This window comes from Trachurus trachurus (assembly GCF_905171665.1).
Source record: "Trachurus trachurus genome assembly, chromosome: 13".
NCBI classification, from domain to species: Eukaryota; Metazoa; Chordata; class Actinopteri; order Carangiformes; family Carangidae; genus Trachurus; species Trachurus trachurus.
Window position 1 is genome coordinate 36,219,499 of NC_139892.1, and position 20,003 is coordinate 36,239,501.

Genomic DNA, 20,003 nt, shown 5'->3' on the forward strand with positions numbered 1-20,003 from the left:
TTATCAATAAACAACGTCCGATGTTATTATAGCCCATAAGTTTAAAGGAGAAGTGTCGTTTTTAACAACCTGGACCTTATTTCTGACCGGGGCACCGAGATGCAGCCTCTAAATAACATTATCTGCCCCGAAACTCGTTCATTTCAACAGTATTATGTGTTAATTCACTAGCTCTAATTACCTTTTTTTTAATGGCCCCCACACATTTTGAAAATGGCCTAATTTTTTGGACCACGGGGGCCAAAATTGCCCCGAAAATACTTTCTTAATTTCTTACCCTGCACACACACACACACAGGAAGGGGGCGGGGCTTGGCTTATCTAAGTACTTTGATGTTTGATGTCTGTGGTGTGTTCATGGGTCGTGGGAAAGTCTGGAACTCACCTGCATTTTCCCCAGCGCTCCGATGGAGACCTCAGGAGGGAGGATGACTGGTTTGGCGTACGTCCCTCCGATCTACAACACACAGGAGAGAGAGAGAGAGAGAGAACATGATGATATGTTCTCTCCATGGTAACCACCCACTCCACAATATATTTAAGCATCTTAAAAGCTGCTTCAGTGAGCGGTTAGTGATGCCTCAGTGTTCTACTGAACGACTTAGACGCTCCTTTGTTCCTGCAGCAGTCAGATATTTGGTAACACTTTCCTTGAATAGGTATTCATAAGATTGACATAACACTGTGATGAACATCAATGAATACTTATGACAGCTGTCGTTAAGTGTCATTCGGTAAGTTATGTCACTTTTAATGCAAAGTTGACATTGTTTGAGATGTTTTTGTTCTGACAACTTGACATAAAGACAATTTAAACTGTCATAGCAGACCTAATGGACAAACTTTAAAAATTATGTCTTATTATTAAGTTTGGCAATGAGGTCTGCTATGACAGTTTAAATTGTCTTTATGTCAAGTTGTCAGAACAAAAACATCTCAAACAATGTCAACTTTGCATTAAGTGACATAACTTACCGAATGACACTTAACGACAGCTGTCATAAGTATTCATTGATGTTCATCACAGCTGTTATGTCATGGTTATGACAGTGTTATGTCAATCTTATGAATACCTATTCAAGTAAAGTGTTACCGATATTTTAACCACAAATAGCGGTTGTCTGTTGTTGTTTTTTTAAATCTTCTGGAGGTGTATATTCATTTATTTATCCTTGCCTATATTAAAATCAATTTAAATCACTTGCTTTGAGCAGCCTACTCTGTCGTATGAAGTATCCAATCATGGTGATAAGTTTTGTGCGATGGTATGGAAATGTTTGTATTGTTTGTTAAAGGGACAACGAGGAGTTTTGGAAAAGCGAAGTGTTTTCACACTACATTTATGAGCCTCCGCGCACCGTGAAATTCTTTGACCGGCGCAAGACAGACTCATGTTTTCATTCATCAAGAATTAAAGTCAGAGGTTGGAAGACGATCACATACCGTCGTAGTTCCCACCATAAACGGAGATTCGGCGGCGTTATTCTCATGACTCGCCACGAAACCGAAAGTAAAGAAACCTGCATTTCCTCCACCACTAATAATAACAAAATAACGATAGAGACAGAACGATATATTCATCTAAAATGGAGCCATTAATAAGTGGTAACGTAGATTCATCCACATTAACATGAGACTTTTTTATAACCAAATAGGAACTCCTCGTTGTCCCTTTAATATTAATTTAAATCACTTGCTTTGAGCAGCCTACTCTGTTGTATGAAGTATCCAATCATGTTGATTGTCAAGTTTTGTGCAATGGTATGGAAATGTTTGTATTGTTTGTTAAGTGGATGTATGTGTTTTTATTGGGTGGTAAAGCAGTTTCCCCTTCGGGATCAATAAAGTTTTCTAATAATATATAAGCAAGCAATAAAAATTATGGATCAAAAACCAATGAGATGGCACCACTGCGGCATCCTGAGAAAACACAACCTTCTTGCATTTGAAAACTTTATAATTTACTGTTAATATCAGACTGGTTTTTAAATGTCTTCATAACTGTGTATCAGCCCTGTTTTCTGCACTGAAAAAAAAAACGCTGTAGCTCAAGCCGAGTAAACACACGAGCCTCCTACTATGGCGACTGCATTGTTCCCAAGTGTACAACATCATTTGGACAGTCTGCCTTCTCAATAAAAGGGGTTAACCTGACTTCCGGTGCGGTGCTACAACAAGATGGTCGCATAACAGCGAGCTCCTGCAAGTCGGTTTGGACAAAGTACCTCCTATCAATATAAATAGCGCTGATACCGTTTCAATTTAAGTATGGACGGAGGGAGAAAACTAAGGAGTCAGAATGACAAGAATGAGAGTGATTCACAAAACCCAGAAGTGACCGAGTCTACTGAGCACGAGGAAAACGACGACGACAACGGAGAAACAATGCTAGGTGAAGCCAGCACTGACCAGAACGCTCTGCTTCAAGCTCTAACAATGCTTCATACAGAGTTAAAAGACTTTAAACAAGGAATGAGACGAGACCTGGACGAATTTAAAAACGACGTCAAGAAAGTTTTGAAAGACGACCTCGCGGAGTTTAAAGGTGAAGTTTTGCAGGAGCTCCAGAGCCAAAATGCTAACATAGCTGAGGCACAAACCCGAATAGCTGATGTGGAGTCGGCCTGCTTGGAGATGAAAGAAACGCTACTGGCGGTGGTGAAAGAAAACACGCAGATGCGGGACAAAGTTGTCGATCTGGAGAGCCGTTCAAGAAGAAATAACATCAGAATTTACGGGGTGCCAGAAGAAAAAGAAGGAAGATCTGTCATTGAGTTTGTTAACGAGTTGTTTAAACGCCACCTGGCCCTGCCGGAGGGACTCGAGCTCCGTGTCCAGCGGTCACACAGAGCATTGATCCCAAAGCCAGCTGCTGCTGCCGCTTCCCCGAGATCAATAATTGTTAACTTTTTGGAGTTTCACGTTAAAGAGTTGGTCCTAAGGAAAGCGTGGCAACAGAAGATTGAGATGAACGGCAAAAGACTTTACTTTGATAACGACTACGCGACAGACGTCATGGAGAGGCGCAAGACATACGGACCCATCAAAGCAGCTCTGAGGGAGAAGGGGATCCGGTACCAGACGCCCTACACAAAGATGCGGGTGCACTGGGACTCCGGTCTGGTGATATACAGCACAGCGGAGGAGGCAGCACGGGACCTGAACCGACGCGGAATCAGGGTGAAGGTGATGACCAAAGTAAACACCGCCGCGGCCGCGGAGGAGCGTCTGAACGCAGCGATGCCATGGAAACGCACCACCAGCACTTCTGACAGCGCAGCTCAGCGTGCAAGGGAGAGGCTGACGGAGTTTAGACGAGACACAGACCAAGGGAACCACAATGGATGAAAAGATATAGGCTACGTCGCCGGGTGAACCCAAACATCATTATAATTTTCTACTTCAAAAGGATATTTACTTTTGTAATATAGAGTGTTAGTACACACACATCTGGGCCATATTATATAATGACTCACGACTTAAGTTTATAGATCAGTAAAACCGATAAGAGGGAGTGTTTTGTAGCAAGCACTAAATGTTGGACAATTCTAGTATCTGTGGGTTTTTTCTCACAACTAGGGAGGGCCCCTACCACAGTGAGGCACTAAACCCTCCTCCCACCAACAGGGACCACAAGGGATGGATAAGTACATCTCCTTTTTGGAAGCCACTTTGTTCAGTGTTCAACTGTTGTTCTTTGATTATGTTTTCTATGTTCAGAGTTGGATTGCCGCACAAACTCATTAGAAATGATAGAGTATAATACTAAAATACTGTCGTTGAATATTAATGGTTTAAATAATCCTGTGAAACGTCAGAAGGTGATGACAAAATTAAAGAAGGATAAATCACAGATTATTTTTCTACAAGAAACACACCTGTCTAGTCTGGAAAGTGAAAAGCTTAAAAGGTTTGGCTATACCAACTCATTTCATAGTTCATTCCGCCATGGATGTAGAAGAGGTGTGATCATACTTATCCCCAACACAGTGAAATTTGAATGTATCAAAAAAATTAGTGATAAAGAAGGGAGATTTATTATTGTGAAGGGAAAACTGGAAAACGAAATGGTGACACTGGTAAACGTATATGCTCCACCTAATAGTGCAAAACAATTCTTTAAAACCTTATTTGATACCATGATTTTAGAAATGGATGGAGTATTAATATGTGGTGGTGACTTTAATATTGTGATGAATAGTAATCAAGACACGACAAACAAGAATAAACATACCAACCATGTTACGAGAATGGTCAAGAGAACACTTGACTTGAATTTGGGATAGTTGATACATGGAGGGAGTTACATCCTTCTAAGAGAGACTACACACACTATTCACCCCCTAACAACAGCTATGCTAGAATCGATTACTTCTTTATGAATAAGATTGATTTATATAGGGTAAAGAAGTGTGAAATCCAACAAGCAGATGTATCTGATCACTGTGCGGTTCATCTTGAAGTCAATTTGAAAGTGCAGGAGAAAAATACGTTATGGAGGCTAAACGTGGGAATACTAAATAACAAGGCATGTGTGGAGGAACTAAAGAAAGACATCATAACCTATCAAAATGAAAATGATAATGGAGAGGTTACCCCTGTTATTTTATGGGACGCTCTTAAAGCAGTTATAAGGGGAAAACTGGTTGCTAAGACGGCAGCAATTAAAAAAAACAGAGAGGAGGTCTATAAAAAGGAAACGGAGAAGCTGTTTATAACTGAACAGCAACACAAAACTACACAGGACCCCTCATTGCTTCCAAAAATTAAGGAAATTAGGAATAATATAGATAAAATACTAACCACAGAAATTGAAAAGAAGACAAGATTTCTAAAACAATCCTATTATGAAGTGGGACCAAGGGCAACCAAATTACTGGCAAAACGATTAAAAAAACAGCAAGCAGATCGGACAATTCACAAGATAAGGGATACAAGTACGAATCAAATAATTTATGACCCCAAAGAGATTGCAACTCAGTTTATGAACTATTATAGAGACTTGTATAGCCAGCCTCCCTCTGCTGACCGCGACCAAATGAAAGCTTTTCTTGAGAAACTGGACTTACCATCAATTGGAAAAAATCAAAATGACCATCTGACTTCACCCATCACAAAAGCAGAGATAGAGAAAGCAATAAACAAACTAAAAACAAACAAATCTCCCGGCAGTGACGGTCTACCATCCGAATGGTATAAAAAATTTAATGTACAGCTTGTACCTCAACTCGAAAAATCATTCAACTATACACTTGAATATGGTGAAATGCCCCCTTCCTGGAAAGAAGCTGTAATATCAGTGATCCCCAAGAAAAACAACAGTGAGACCTGTTCAGACTATAGACCCATATCACTACTCAATGTTGATTATAAATTATACACCTCAATCATTTCCAAAAGGTGTGAATACATTATCAGTGACATTATCGATGAAGACCAGACGGGCTTTATCAAGGGACGTCAAGCCCAAGATAACATAAGGAGAACTTTACATATTATCAACCATATTCTAAAAAAGGAAAAATGTGCAGCCTTAATAAGCCTTGACGCAGAAAAGGCTTTCGATAGCGTAAATTGGACTTTTTTATATCAGGTACTTGAGGAATTCGGACTTAATGACAAAGCAGTCAGATGTATTAAAACACTTTACCAAAACCCGACCGCAAGGATAAGAATAAACGGCAGTCTGACTGAGAGCATAACTTTAGGACGATCTACTAGACAGGGCTGCTGTCTCTCTCCAACCTTGTTTGCAATTTTCATAGAGCCCCTGGCACAAGCAATCAGGCAAAATAGAGATCTTAAAGGAATAGAGGTCGGGGGAGAGGAACATACCATTGGACTTTTTGCTGATGATGTGGTCTGTTTTTTAGAGGACCCAGACACATGCATCCCCATACTAATCAACCAACTAGAGATGTTTGGCTTTTGTTCTGGATACAAGCTTAACTTGACCAAAACACAGATTCTAACTTTCAACTACTCCCCATCCAAAATTATACAACAAAAACATAATCTGAACTGGAGAGCAACAAAAATGAAATATCTTGGGGTCACTTTAACACAAAACATTGATGATCTATATGAAGTTAATTATGCCAAACTGGATAAGGAAATTAAGAGCGATTTGGACAGGTGGGCTATCCTTCCATTAGACATTGGTTCACGAATAGAGACCATAAAAATGAGTGTTCTACCCTGACTTCTTTACCTCTTTCAGTCACTACCCATTGAGATACCCGAAAAACAATTTAGACTGTGGGACAAAATCATTTCAAGGTTTATATGGAACGGTCACAGACCAAGAATCAAATTTGAAACATTACAGATTGGAAAGGATAAGGGGGGTTTGGCACTGCCAAACCTCAAGGGATATTTTCATGCTGCACAAATTAGACATGTAATTTGTTGGTGTGACAAAGATTATGTAGCCAAATGGAAGAATTTAGAAAAATTGGTTCAAGGAAGAGAAATTCAAAGTCTTATTGGAGACAGAGAAGAAGCAATGAGTGTAATTAAAGCAGATATCAGTGGAATGTTTTTGTTAATATAAGTCCTAAATAGTCCTATTTTCCGTCAGCAATCACTTACATGAAGTATTTCAGCCTAAACACGAGTCTCTCCGTCACTCTGCTCTGCTGTAACCCGAGGAGAAAATTTTCCTTGTGGGATACAAGTGTTATCCAATGAGGAGAGAGAACGGCATGAAGGGCTGTGTGTGCAGCCAAGGGATGCGCGTGAATGTGGTGACGTAGCACGAGGACCAATTGATGCCTGACAAGGGCGGGGGCTGCTAACTCATGGTGCGTTCAAAGAAACTCGTACTTTGTGTTTTTCCTTCCTGTGAAGTCATACCAGTTCGATCTGGTACGAGTTCACGGGTCGGAAGTTACGAGTGGCCGTTATAGGGAACTTTCACAGACAACAGGATGGTAAAAACACGAGCTACGGGTTACCTGGAACGCTACCAAGTCGTAGTTGTGACTTGAAGCTGTAACTTACGGTTTCAAAAGCCTGCCTTGAACGCAGCATTAGCCGAAACGGCCGTGAAGCTGATATCTGCTTTAAACAGGTGAATACAGTCACTCAGTTCACGCTAAAATTATGGTTTAATCTGGTACGAAAATATAAACTAGAGAAAGAGCTCGGACTGCTTCGGTGGATAGCTTATGACAAGGGTTTTGTCCCTGGTTCTCTTGACCAAAGATTTAAACAATGGATTCCTAATGGATTAACAGCGATATGTACAGCAATCAAAAATGGGAATTTCATGAGCTTCCAGGAGATTAAACAAAAATATGATTTAAGTAACCAAGATCATTTCAGATATCTGCAGATAAGGAACTTTTTCAATAAAGAAATAAAAAACAGTGTAAATCTGGACAAAAATTCAATAATCAAAACCATAATTGAAGCCTACAACGGAAAGAAATTCAGAATAATCTCTACAATTTATGGGCATATAATGGAGGCAAGAGGGAATACGACGACATATGTTAAACTGAAGTGGCAGAGCGAGCTGGGTGTGAACATATCTGATGATGAATGGTCACATATTTGGAAAACACAGCAGTCAACAACATCATCATGTGTTTGGAGATTACATTGCTGGAAAAATTTAATTCGATTTTTTATAACACCCAAAATTAGGAATAAACATACTAAATTACCACAGCCATGTTGGAGAAGCTGTGGAGATGTAAATGTGAACCATTCACATGTGTTCTGGCTCTGTCCTAAAATCACAAAATTCTGGGAAGATGTTCATTTGGTTATAGGCAGAATTTTGGGTTATGATGTATCCAAGTCTTGTACATTATTATATTTTGGTGTCATTACGGAAAATGTTGTGTTGAAAGATGATAGATACATATTGAAAATTATGTTAGTAGCCTGTAAAAAGGCAATCACAAGAAAATGGTACAAGACAGACCCACCGTCACAGGAAGATTGGCTGAAGGTTATGGACGAAATACATATTATGGAACAACTGACTTATAAAATAAGGACTCAAGAGGATCAATACTGCCGGAAGTGGGAGAAATGGACTGAATACATAAAAACGACAGGACAAGGACCATCACATTGACATTGAAAAATGATCAAACTGTAGAAACATGGTGATCCAACATGTTCTTTTTCATATTTTATTTTTATTTTATTTTATTTTTATTTGTTTGTATTGTTGTTGTATAATGTTTATGCAATGCTAAAGAAAAACAATAAAAAGAAAGTGTCAAAAAAAAAGGGGTTAACCTATGGAACACTTTACCCACTCACCTGAAACTGGAGACTGACACAAACTCGTTTAACAGAGGATTAAAAGCATGGTTAAAAGCAAAACAACAATGCTCACATGTATAAATATGGACGTTTTCAGTGTTACTACTTTTACTGTTAGGATCATGATTTCTGTTTGCTCAATCTCCTCTCGTTGATCTTGTGCTCTGTATTTTTTAGTATGTTACTGTCATGATGTAGTGTCATGCACTTGGTTTTATCTAATACTGTTGATAATATGTTCTGTATTTTTAGATTAGCCGCCTATGGACTGGTGTTGAAAATTAGCACTTGTGCTAAACACACTCAAGCAAAGCATCTGGTCTGTCCACTGGAACAGTCTCAATGTATTTGTGATGTCCATATCAAATAAATAAACATAACATAACATAACATAACATAACATAATCTAAAATGGGCCCATTAACAAGTGGTAGCGTAGATTCATCCACATTAACGTGAGACTTTTTTTATAACCAAATAGAAACTCCTCGTTGTCCCTTTAACTCTTTCGCGACCACACTAATTCCTCAGCACATCCGCTCAGGACCACATGTTTTTGGCTATTTGTTTACCTTTTATCTCACGTCGAACCGAACTATGTACGTCACCTAGAAACAAACGGTCTTCACTTGGTTGAAGAGTGACTTTACAACGTGCTTCTCGAAAAAACGGCGAGTTTTTCTGCCGTTTCGTTCGTGAGTAAGAAGGAGGAGAAGAGGGCTGGGTTTCTCCAAAAACGGAGCTCCCGCTCTAGTTTCAGAGAAAAACGCACTTTTGTGTCAAGTGGCAATCTGCTCATTTTACCGCTACTCTGCAGTGTGGCGTCTCCCAAATCATTTCTACGGCTAAATAAATATATTTGTAGGTAAATCTGGGGGGTGTGGCAGCGTGGAGAGCAGCGGTGCAGCAGTGTGGGTCTCTGGCCGCAGCGCAGCAGCTCCGGGACACTGCTGTGTGACTGGCCGGCGATGAGTGCTCTGGGGCGGGGGCGGCCGGTCACAGCCCCCGCTGCTCAGCGCCCGCTCCGCTGCACCGTGAAAACAGCCGTGATAACGGGCTTTCAGATCCGAGTCTCCAAACCAGAAACGTTTGTAAACAACACCGGAAAAACTCGCCAGATTTGTCGTCGGTCGCTTTTGTCAAAAGAGGGTTTGGAAAGTCGCCAGATTCAGCGAGAAAGTGGCAACACTGTAGCCGACAGCCGCACAGCGCTGCAGGCTGTCCCCAGAGCAGCATTCAAGGAGAACGATTACTCAAACAAAACCAAGATCACACAGTTTATAAAAAAACATTATGTTTTGGGTTTAGTTTAAAACAGTTTTACATATCAGAGGACTACCATATTCACACACAGGGTACCTCAGAGTGTCTATTATCATAATCTGTAAAAAAACGGTTTTGACGAGTTTACTCGTCAATGGTCGCGAAAGAGTTAATATCAATTTAAATCACTTGCTTTGAGCAGCCTACTCTGTCGTATGAAGTATCCAATCATGTTGATAAGTTTTGTGCAATGGTATGGAAATGTTTGTATTGTTTGTTAAGTGGATTTATAAAACGGAAAGGTGAAATCCGCCCATCTGATTGGTTGTTAACTGTGGTATATTGAGCATATACCACGGCTACTATTCTAAAGCCTTATCACAGCGTAGGCTATCACTCCGCCTCAGGCAACGTATGACTGGTGTGAATGGAAGTTGTTGTCATGTATCCATGACAACGGATTGTTGCAGTCCGACGAGTCCGTACAAAGACAGCTGATGTTTTTACGATGTTAAAAAATGGACAAAAGTAGTTGAATTGACATGTTGAAGGTGAACTTTCACCTCCAGAGGGTTAACAATGGTAGAGGGGACTGAGCAGTGACTTTCACCTGAAAAAAAGCGGAGGAAAAGACGAGATGCAGAGCTACTTGGAGCTAACGTCTGGAGAGGTGGGACTATTTTTTCCACAGTGAGGCTATTTTATTGAATAATATGTATTTCTGGTTGAATAAAACTACATGAAATTGATTGCGTATCCCTCTTTCATATTGTCATTATTGGTAACCGTTTTATAAAAGCAATATATCACTCCAGTCCGTGGTCTATGCTCATTATACCACGGCTAAGGGGCGTTGTTCGGCCTGACGCGAAGCGGAGTATGTGTTTTTATTGGGTGGCAAAGCAGTTTCCCCTTGGGGATCAATAAAGTTTTCTAATCTAGTTCTAACAGGTTGTGGTTAGACCGGGTCTAGAGTCCGTCTCGGCGGTGGCGGCTGGACTCACTGATCCGATGTTGGACAGGGTGAACGTTCCCCCCGTCAGCTCCGACGTTCCCAGCTGCCCCACGGCGCCGAGCGTCTGCAGCCGGTTCAGCTCCTGGGCCATGTCCAACACGCTGAGCAGCTGCACCTTCTTCACGTTGGGGACCAGCAGACCCTGACTCGTGTCCATCGCCAGCCCCATGTTGTGAGACGCCTGAGGGCAAGAGACACGGTCACCACGGCAACCGCACAAACAACAACAGCAATGACGACAACGACGACGACCGCAGCACCTGAACCTGGAGCATCAGTGACTAGATAGAAAAGATGTGAAGCATTTTATAGCTACGCTGCTACAGGATTAGACTTCTCCTCTCCTCCCCTTCCCTCCTCTCTTCTATTCTCCCCATCTCTCCCCTCTTCTCCTCTTCTCTCCCTTCCTCTCCTCTCCTCTCCTCCCCTTCCCTCCTCTCTTCTATTCTCCCCATCTCTCCTCTCCTCTCCCCTCTTCTCTCCCCTCCTCTTCTCCTCTCCTCTCCCCTCTTCTCCTCTTCTCTCCCTTCCTCTCCTCTCCTCCTCTCTTTTACTCCCCTCCCCTCTTCTCTTCTCCTCTCCCCTCCTCCCTTCTTTCCTCTTCTCTCCTCCCCTCTTCTCTTCTACTCTCTTCTTCTCTCATCTCCTCCCCTCTCCTCTCCTCTTCCCTTCACTCTCATTTCCTCTCCCTTCCTCCCCTCCCCTCTCCTCCCCCCTCCTCTTCTCCTCTCCCCTCCTCTCCTCCCCTCCTCTTCTCTCCTGCCCTCTTTTCCTCTCCTCTTCCCTCCACTCTCCTCTCCCCTCTCCTCCCTTCTTCCCCTCTACTCTCCTCTCCTTTCTCCTCCTCTCCTCTCTCCTCCTCTCCCCTCTTCTCTCCTCTGGTCTCCTCTTCTCCTCTCCTCCCCTCTTCTCCCCTCTCCTCTTCTCCTCTCCCCTCCCCTCCCATGAGCCCTTTCCCCTGCTGTTAAACCGGCCTGCCCTCCCTTCCATTCACAGTTAAAACACTCATTATCTGGATTTGCTCATCTAGAGAAGCTTGTATCTGCTCTGAACAACTGGGGTAAAGGTAAAGGTGGATTACGTGATCCTGGATGGCAAAACAAGGGATTTCAAAACCTTTTGAACAACTGGGTCCAGGTCTTTAAAGAAAAAGTTTGAATCTACAATGTAGAAAGAGATAAAAATAAAGAAGTCCAGTCTGGACCGGTCTGGGTCGTACCTTGTAGGTGATGTTCTGGCAGCTCTGGTCCAATGAGGCGTTCAGGATGGGGAAGTGCAGGAGTCCCAGAGAGGCAGCCTGAGCCAATGAGAGCACAGCATCAACGTCAGCGCCAAACATCACGTGACCAATCAGCATCAAGGTCGCCCATCAGGCCCCCCAAAAAAATGATTGTAATACCTATTTTTACTTTGACGTGGTGTGTGTTTGAAAACAGGGTACAAAAAATGTCCCTATCAGGGGAACGTTAGTGATTTTTCACAGGATCTGAGGGTTAAACATACATTTGCAAGGCTAAGCTTAAAACAAATGTGTATTTCTGTTGCAGGTGTAAAATTGTGGCATTCACAAAGCAAGGAACTGAAAAGTTGTACAAGTATGTCTCAGTTTAAGAAAATGTTTAAAAAAGAAAAGATAAATGTCTACAAAAAAGAAGAAGGAGAAAGAGAAAAAGAAGGGGAAAAAAAGAAAAGATAGATAGACGAGTGGTGTCCACTGCTATTTTGTTTGTTTTCTTGTCAATACTATGTTTCATCATCTTTAATATTTTGAAATAGAGTATAATATTGGTGTTGAAGTAAGCCAATGTAAGTATAACAACAGAGAGGGGCAGGTACTATACGTTTTCTTCATCCTGCTCCTTTTCATTCATGGTGACTATGTGTACATTATGTAAATATGTGCAACCCTGTGTATACCTTGAATGGAATAAATCAAAATTAAATGAAATGAAATGAAAAAGTCCTGCTGCACATCGTTCCAGGTCGACGGGGCAGAACATTTAAAAGCCTTTTTGCCCAGTTCCATTCCTGCATCTGTATAATGTCCAGAGAACGAAGGCCACATCGGCTGAGGTTTCTACACATGTGTAAATACAAATATGTAGGCAAAAGTCCAAGAATAGATGTATAAATAAAGGTGACAGAGTGCGGGGGGCTCACACTGTGTCTCCACCACCACCCACCTGTGGATGTCCTCAGGTAAACACTGCAGACGGTTTCCTCCCATGTCGAGCCACTGGAGCGCCGGCAGAGCGACCACGCAGTCCGGCATGCCGGTGAAGTCCTTCATGGACAGATCCAGGTGCTGCAGGTTCCTCAGGTGTCTGAACTAGAGAGGGGACACAGAACAGACCTGAGACCAGCAGCTGGACCAGAACCTCTGGAGAACCCCTCCACACACCCACTGATCAGACGAGTTAGGTGTCACATGAACCTTGTTATTCATGTTAGTGCTCGTGCTTCATGTAGATCCTGGTTCAAGTTCTGGGGCCGTATTTACAAAGCATCTTCGAGGCCATTTTAGTCTTAAAGGGATAGCTCAACATTTTGGCAAATTGGCTCATTGCCATAACCCCTATAGTCATAGCAGCAGTAGATTCGTTACCTTTAATTGTCGGTGCAAGCTGTTTTTAGAACGGCGGAGCAGAGCCGTGAGCTGCTCAGAGCTACGCTACGGAGGCTCATTATGGGATTTCTTGGTTTCCCTTATCAAACTCATCAAATACACAATCCAACAACTCCAAAACGCTCTGTTGGACAAGTTGTGACCTGCACATTCACCACGCTATGAGATAATAACACAACGTTACCAGACAGAGTTGTTTTAGAGGGAAATTCATGCAAAACCACTGATGCACGTTGCCTTCAGGGACAGTTTTTCAGCAAGCAGCAAGTCTGTATTTACCTCTAACTGAGTTGTTGGATTGTGTATTTGATGAGTTTGATGAGGGAAACCAAGAAATCCCATAATGAGCCTCCGTAGCGTAGCTCTGAGCAGCTCACGGCTCTGCTCCACGGTTCTAAAAACAGCTTGCACCGACAATTAAAGGTAACGAACCTACTGCTAAGACTATAGGGATTATGGCAATGGGCCAATTTTGCCTAAATGTTGAACTATCCCTTTAAATATCTGGGGGAGTATGAGTTATTCTTAGACTTGAGAAAGTTGATAAAAAGCTTTTATTCTTAAGTTTGAGAGTTGGACTAAATTCCACAAATTCTCAGCACTTAAGGCTAAAATCCTCTAAGACTTGGAAGTGACATCTAAAATTCAGTTTACGGCACACAGTACTGTGGTAACTCGGCTCTGAGACCGGATTTAAGATTCAGTCCTACACTTCACTAAAGGTGTGACTAAGACACTTAATAACTACCTTTTAAAGGGATAGTAGCATTTTTTTTTAAAGTTGGGTTGTATGATCTACAAATAGATGAACAGACCCAAAGAAACGGCCTATTTTCACGGCTTAAAAGAGGTTTTACCTGAAAAAAAATACACAGTTCCATTGTTTGCTATAATATAATTTTTTCCAGTCCCTCAAAGTGCAGGAAAAACACAGTTTTTATTTGGACCTAACCAACTCACGTATCCCTCCGCCCAGGGTTAGCGCTCGCCGATCAGCAGTTGGTTAGGTCCAAATAAAAACTGTGTTTTTCCTGAACTTTGAGGGGCTGGAAAAAATTATATTATAGCGAACAATGGAACTGTGTATTTTTTTTTCAGGTAAAACCTCTTTTAGACCGTGAAAATAGGCCGTTTCTTTGGGTCTGTTCACAACACTGTATGTTGTAAATCTCTGGGCAGGGTTATTATGGGCTGGCGTTGCTAACGGGAGGAGTGCAGAGAGTCTTCTACTGCAATTAAAGTACTTAGGGGCTATTTGTAGATCATACAACCCCACTTTAAAAAAAATGCTACTATCCCTTTAAGTGCAGCTTTCAGTCAATAATTTGTTTATAAGTCGACTCTGGTCCGTACCTGGTCAGGGAGGTGGTCCAGCTCCCGGTTCATGGCCAGCTCCAGTCTCTCCAGACTCTCACAGCCGCTCAGCTCCTCGGGAACCACCTGCACTCTGTTGTAGCTCAGCATCAGCTCTCTGAGCCACGTCAACATCCCTGAGACCAGAACCAGAACCAGGAGGACACATGGTGAGACCGGCTACAGGGTCGGTCTTCTGACTAAACCCCCTCTTTGACCTGTCGGAGCTACTGACCGATCTGTTTGGGGATTTCAGAGACGCCGTTGCGGGACAGATCGAGCACCAGGAGGTTCTGGAAGCTGGAGATGAAGTGAGGGATCTTCTGCAGTCCGGTCCGGTGGAGCTGCCACTCCTGGACCTGGTTGAGCTGGACCAGACAGCCCGGTAGGACCTGCAGAGACAAACACTCACATCAGACCAAGGGCGTCATTTATGATATTAAAAAAAACAACAAAATTACTTGATTAATCAAACAATAATCGATTATTAAATTAATTATCAACTGTTTTGATAATCTAATAATCAGTTTGAGTCGTTTCTTAAGAACAAAAGTCCAAATTCTCTGATTTCAGCTTCTTAAATGTGAATATTTCTGGTTTCTTTGTTCCTTTATGACAATAAACTGAGTCTCTCTTTGGTTTGTGGACAAAACAAGACATTTGAGGACGTCGTCTGCTGGTTTGGGAAACACTGATTGATGTTTTTAAACATTTTATTGAACAAACAATAATCGACAGATTCATTGATAATGAAATTAATCATTAGTAGCAGCCCTAACAAAAAGTAAATGAGTTAGTAACTGAATTACTACATAATAACAGTAACTATTGCGTTACTTTTTTCAATAAAATGCTCAAATATGTCAAATTACTCTAACTCATCCCCGTAACCTCCCGTTTACCAACTCCAGTTGATTAGTTCCAGATAAACGGCTTTTTTCTACTAATTAGACAAGTTGACGGACTGAAAAAGATGTTAGAACGTAGTCTATACTTTAACAGGTGTATTATTATTTTCTGATGGGACTTCTTGAGTCAAATAACGGCGCATTTTATTGTCAGTAACGGTAACAGCGTTATAATGGGGAAACAGTAACTTTTTTGATTACTGTTACTGAAAAAAGTAGCGCCGTTAGTAATGCCATTATTTTATGACGTGGTATAGAGCTCCGGGAGCTGACGTCACGCTGACGTCACGCAGCCCCGAAACTGACAGCGACGCCATTTTGGCAGGAATCAGCAGATTTTCGTAGCGTAGATACAGGGGAGAGCCGGGTGCGGAATGAGAGTAACAAAGCGATTTTCTCCGAGCCCATACAAGTTTTACATGTATAACTTTGTCAGCATGTAGTATGACCTAACAGAACTGTTAAACATATTGAGGATACGTCTTACTTTGACCGAGTTACGTTCAAGAACCAGCCGTTTTCAGTGACAGAAAAAATTCACTCCGGCGTAATTTTTTCGATCGATCAGCTGTGTTTACCGTTTCAGGTGTCATAGTTATGATGGCTAGACGGATAAATTAGTCCTCAAACACACCCTAAAGCTTGACATGTCAGGGTTTTTCAGTATAGAAGCAACTAGGTTTAAGTGTCGGGAGTCACTGTGGGGAGTCAGCTGTCCCTCATCCCTCTGCACATTGACAATGAGCCTGCCTGTCACTCTGTCGGTACCGCGATCACACTGTGTGTGTTACAGGATTAATTAAAACACACAACGTAACGTAAACAATGTGACTGTACATGTAGATAGTGCGGGAGGAGGGCAGACGTGGATCGGTGGACCAGGAGAACAGCTGCATAACATTTAGGCAGTAAAATGGAAGATTTTAAGCCGTCTGTTCACATGATCTCACTTTAATTCCAACACATTGGACTTAATATATATAAAAACTAAATAGATTAAATATGACCGACCCTTATAATGCCCCCGGGGTGCTTTTCAAAAGTATCTCCGGCCGCCGGCGGACGTCCCAGACCTGCAGTATGCGGACACAGCTAGGCTACCTGATCAACTTTGCATCGCGCTGCTCTAAAAGCATACACAAGCCTGGAGGGTTACACATGGACGCAGTCTGGCTTTGTGATGAACGTCCAGCTGTGGAATCTACCAGCAAAAACCTGCTGTATCCTCACTAGAAGGGTAAGTGTCGTATCATCCCAGTTAATGCAGTGTAGCATGGCTAACGTTAGCTCGTAGCTGTCCGGGGTGCTGTCGGGGTGCCGGCCGGGAGCTCTCCCCGGTGCTGATCAGCCCGCGGCGGGTGCGGCGGTGCGCTGCGACCGGCTTTGGGTCAGCTTGGAAAGGCTGGAGGCGAAGGAGACTCACATCTTATGTGTTTGCCTCTTTCTTTTTGTCACCGTCTTTCCTGCTTGTGTCATTTTGTGGAGCCCAAAGAGCATAAAGCTGGCTTTGGTATGCTTGTAGAGTAGTTGATCATGTAGCTGTGTCCGGATACTGCAAGTCTAGGACGTCCTGTTAGGCAAAAATATTTTTGAAAAGCACCCCGGGGGCATTATAAGGGTCGGTAATATTTAATCCATTTAGTTTTTTTTATATTAAGTCCAATGTGTTGGAATTAAAGTGAGATCATGTGAACTCAGACGGCTTCGGCGCTTACAGTCAATGCTTCCGCACTGGTCAGTTTCCTGCCAAAATGGCCGCTCGAACGCTGGAGGTCACGTGGGGTCTGGAGCTCTATTCTCTGGTCATAATTGGTCAAGCCCATATTCTGCTCAGAAACATAATGAAAAGAGCCACAAGGCCAAGAAACAGTCTTAAACGGTTGGTTCATCATATAAAAGGAGAAAAGACACTGTCCCAAGGAGGTGATAGTCATATCACTGAGTTAAAAAGTTAAGTGTTATCTCAAGTCAGCTGTCTGGTCTCAGTAGCTACTGAATTGGCTTTTCTCTCTGAATCAAATTGTTTTTTTTACATTGTGCTATTGACAAGCTGTGTTGTGCTATGTTCATAATGCTTCATCCAGGCAAGATAATAATACTAATAGTGGTAAATGACTGAAAGGTGGGGATGACAAAATAAAGAGGTAAATAAGCCTTGTCCTTTTATCAAAGTTAATGATTTTGCACTTTTTCATGCATACGCTGACTTTTTTGTTTAAAAAAATCCCTATACAGACAGAGACCCCCCCCCCAATGTTTAACCTGCTGTGAACATTACATTTCCTGTCATGTTGTCTGTCAGTGTATTAATTGTCTAGTATTGTTGCTTTTTGTGCATGGCTTCTAATGTGTCCAATGTGTATAATGTGATTGTGTCTTGTGTACTTTTTTTTTTTTTTTCTGTTGGTGTTGCTGCTTAATGTTGCTTCTGTTTTGTCTGTAGCGGCTGCTGTTTGAGTTCAGTTTTATGTTAGTTTGTGTGTGTGTATGCATGGACCTTCGCTGAGCTCTCTGTCTTTGTCCACTATTCAGCTTTTTAATCATTGAATGTATTATTTGTATGTTGATAATCCAACATTTTTTCTTTTTCTTTTAGGGTGACTTTTAACATCAGTCCAGGGACAACAGATGCAAAATAGCCTTTTGGCTAATTCTGGCATGTTTACATTTGTTTAAATGTTTTTATTAATGTGCAATGTCCCTGATCCTTAAACCTTTAAATAAATAAATAAATAAATAACCCAAAGCTACGCCCCTGCATCAGACCGAAGACTGGACCAGGACAATAATCTGTAGATACCTTCCACTCCTCCTGCTCGATGCGGAGCACCAGCCGTCCGTCCTCGGTCTGCAGCTTCTGTCTGAGTGGAGCCAGAACGGCCCGGTCCTCCCAGACCCCCAGGCTGAGTCTGGAGCGCCGCTCGGTGCCGCTCCTCCTCCTCTGCTGCTCCTCCTCGTCCTGCTCCTCCCTCCTCCTCTTGATCCGGGTCTCCCACAGAGCTCTGACCGAGCCGATGGAGCCGCACACCACCACGCCCCCCACCATGGTGACCACGACGACGACGATGACGTCACAGCGCCGCACGGGGAGACAGGCGAGATGACCTCTGACCTCTGAGCTGCAGCCTCGCTCTCCTCCTGATCATCCTGTAGGAACAAATACAAAACATTTCATTTCTTTGATTTCATTTCTATTTTACTAAATAATTTGTAAAGAAAACCGTTTTTTAATTATTCATTTAATTGAGGCCTGTATTGAGGCCGCATTTTGTAATAATGTAATTAATTTCACCTCATGATGTAATATTTTGTAAAATCTGCCACAGTTTGTAATAAAATTCTTAAACACAATATGTAATAAACTTTGCTGCATTTTGTAATAAGTTGTTACATTTTGCACAAAATTATTATTAAAGTTTCTATATAAAAAAGTGCAACACTTGTATTTTGTAACTAATGCAATATGTAACAACTTATAACAAAATGTGGCAAAGTTTATTACATATTACGTTTAACAATTTTATCACAAAATGAGGTGAAAATGTATTGCATTATTACATAATGAATATATATCTTAAATTACTCTTTGTATATTTATTTTATCCTTTTTAAAGTTATTAGGGAGAGATTCACCTATATTTCTTCGTTGCTCGATGGCAATAAAGGAAAATTGAAATTTACAATATAACAGAAAATCCTCATTTTGGTGAAATTACAACAGTTAGCCTATTTATTAGATTTGATTTATTTTCCATTAATCTTCATGTTGTCAGTTACACATAGAATGAAAAAAAAACTACTGCAGTACATTTATTCTGAGTGTAGTATCTTAAAAGTATTGTTAGTTGTATTTCCATCAGTGCTGTAGTATTACAGTGCAGTAATATAACAATGTAGTGTTATTGTTGTGTAGTATCACAGTAATGGACTGTTGTGTTACAGTGTTGTGGTACTGTAGTTGTAGCATACCCTCCGACAGATTGTGGACCCGACTGATGATTTTCTCAAACTGTCTTTATTTTCACAAACAGCTCCATAAACCACTTTGTAGAAAACCAACGTGAGAACTGAAGAAACACAAAAAAGAAAATTACATTTATGTTTCCACTCTGCACTGTACAATACACCGTAGCTTTACCGCAGGTGAGCGAGAATTAGCTTAGCTTTAGCATAGCAACGTAACGTAATGACCGTAACACACACACACACACTAACCTTATACCTCCTCGGGGGTAGCTAATACCGTCTTTGGTGTTTTATTCTTGAGTTGCCGTTGCTTTATCTCCTTATTTTCCTTAGTTTACCTTAAACCTTTTACTTTTACCGTCAGCTCATTCATACTGTTCCTTGTTTATACCGGAAGACACAATACAGCCAGGAAGTGACATAGTAGGTTAGCGATCTCTTCAAAATAAAAGCTCATTACAAATATAACCTTCAAAACGGACAATATGCATATAAAAACCAGATGGATGACATTTAACTATAATGCACTCCAATCACGAAATATATTTATGTAACGAAATCATGTCACAATGCATTTAAAGTAACTTAA

At 41.6% G+C, this 20,003-nt stretch overlaps 1 protein-coding gene across 1 annotated transcript; it reads right to left on the reverse strand.

Moving 5' to 3' along the window:
- Positions 1 to 355: 355 nt before the first annotated feature.
- Positions 356 to 19,805, reverse strand: LOC310996383 (uncharacterized protein; the record flags this gene model as incomplete). Its single annotated transcript, XM_083985759.1, has 7 exons — positions 19,664 to 19,805; positions 19,418 to 19,515; positions 18,249 to 18,595; positions 14,776 to 14,932; positions 14,541 to 14,677; positions 10,551 to 10,742; positions 356 to 457 (listed from the first exon to the last, which is right to left on the reverse strand). The coding sequence occupies exons 3-7, from the start codon at positions 18,492 to 18,494 to the stop codon at positions 356 to 358; spliced, it is 834 nt and encodes a 277-aa protein (XP_083841885.1). The 5' UTR covers positions 18,495 to 18,595; positions 19,418 to 19,515; positions 19,664 to 19,805.
- Positions 19,806 to 20,003: the final 198 nt, after the last annotated feature.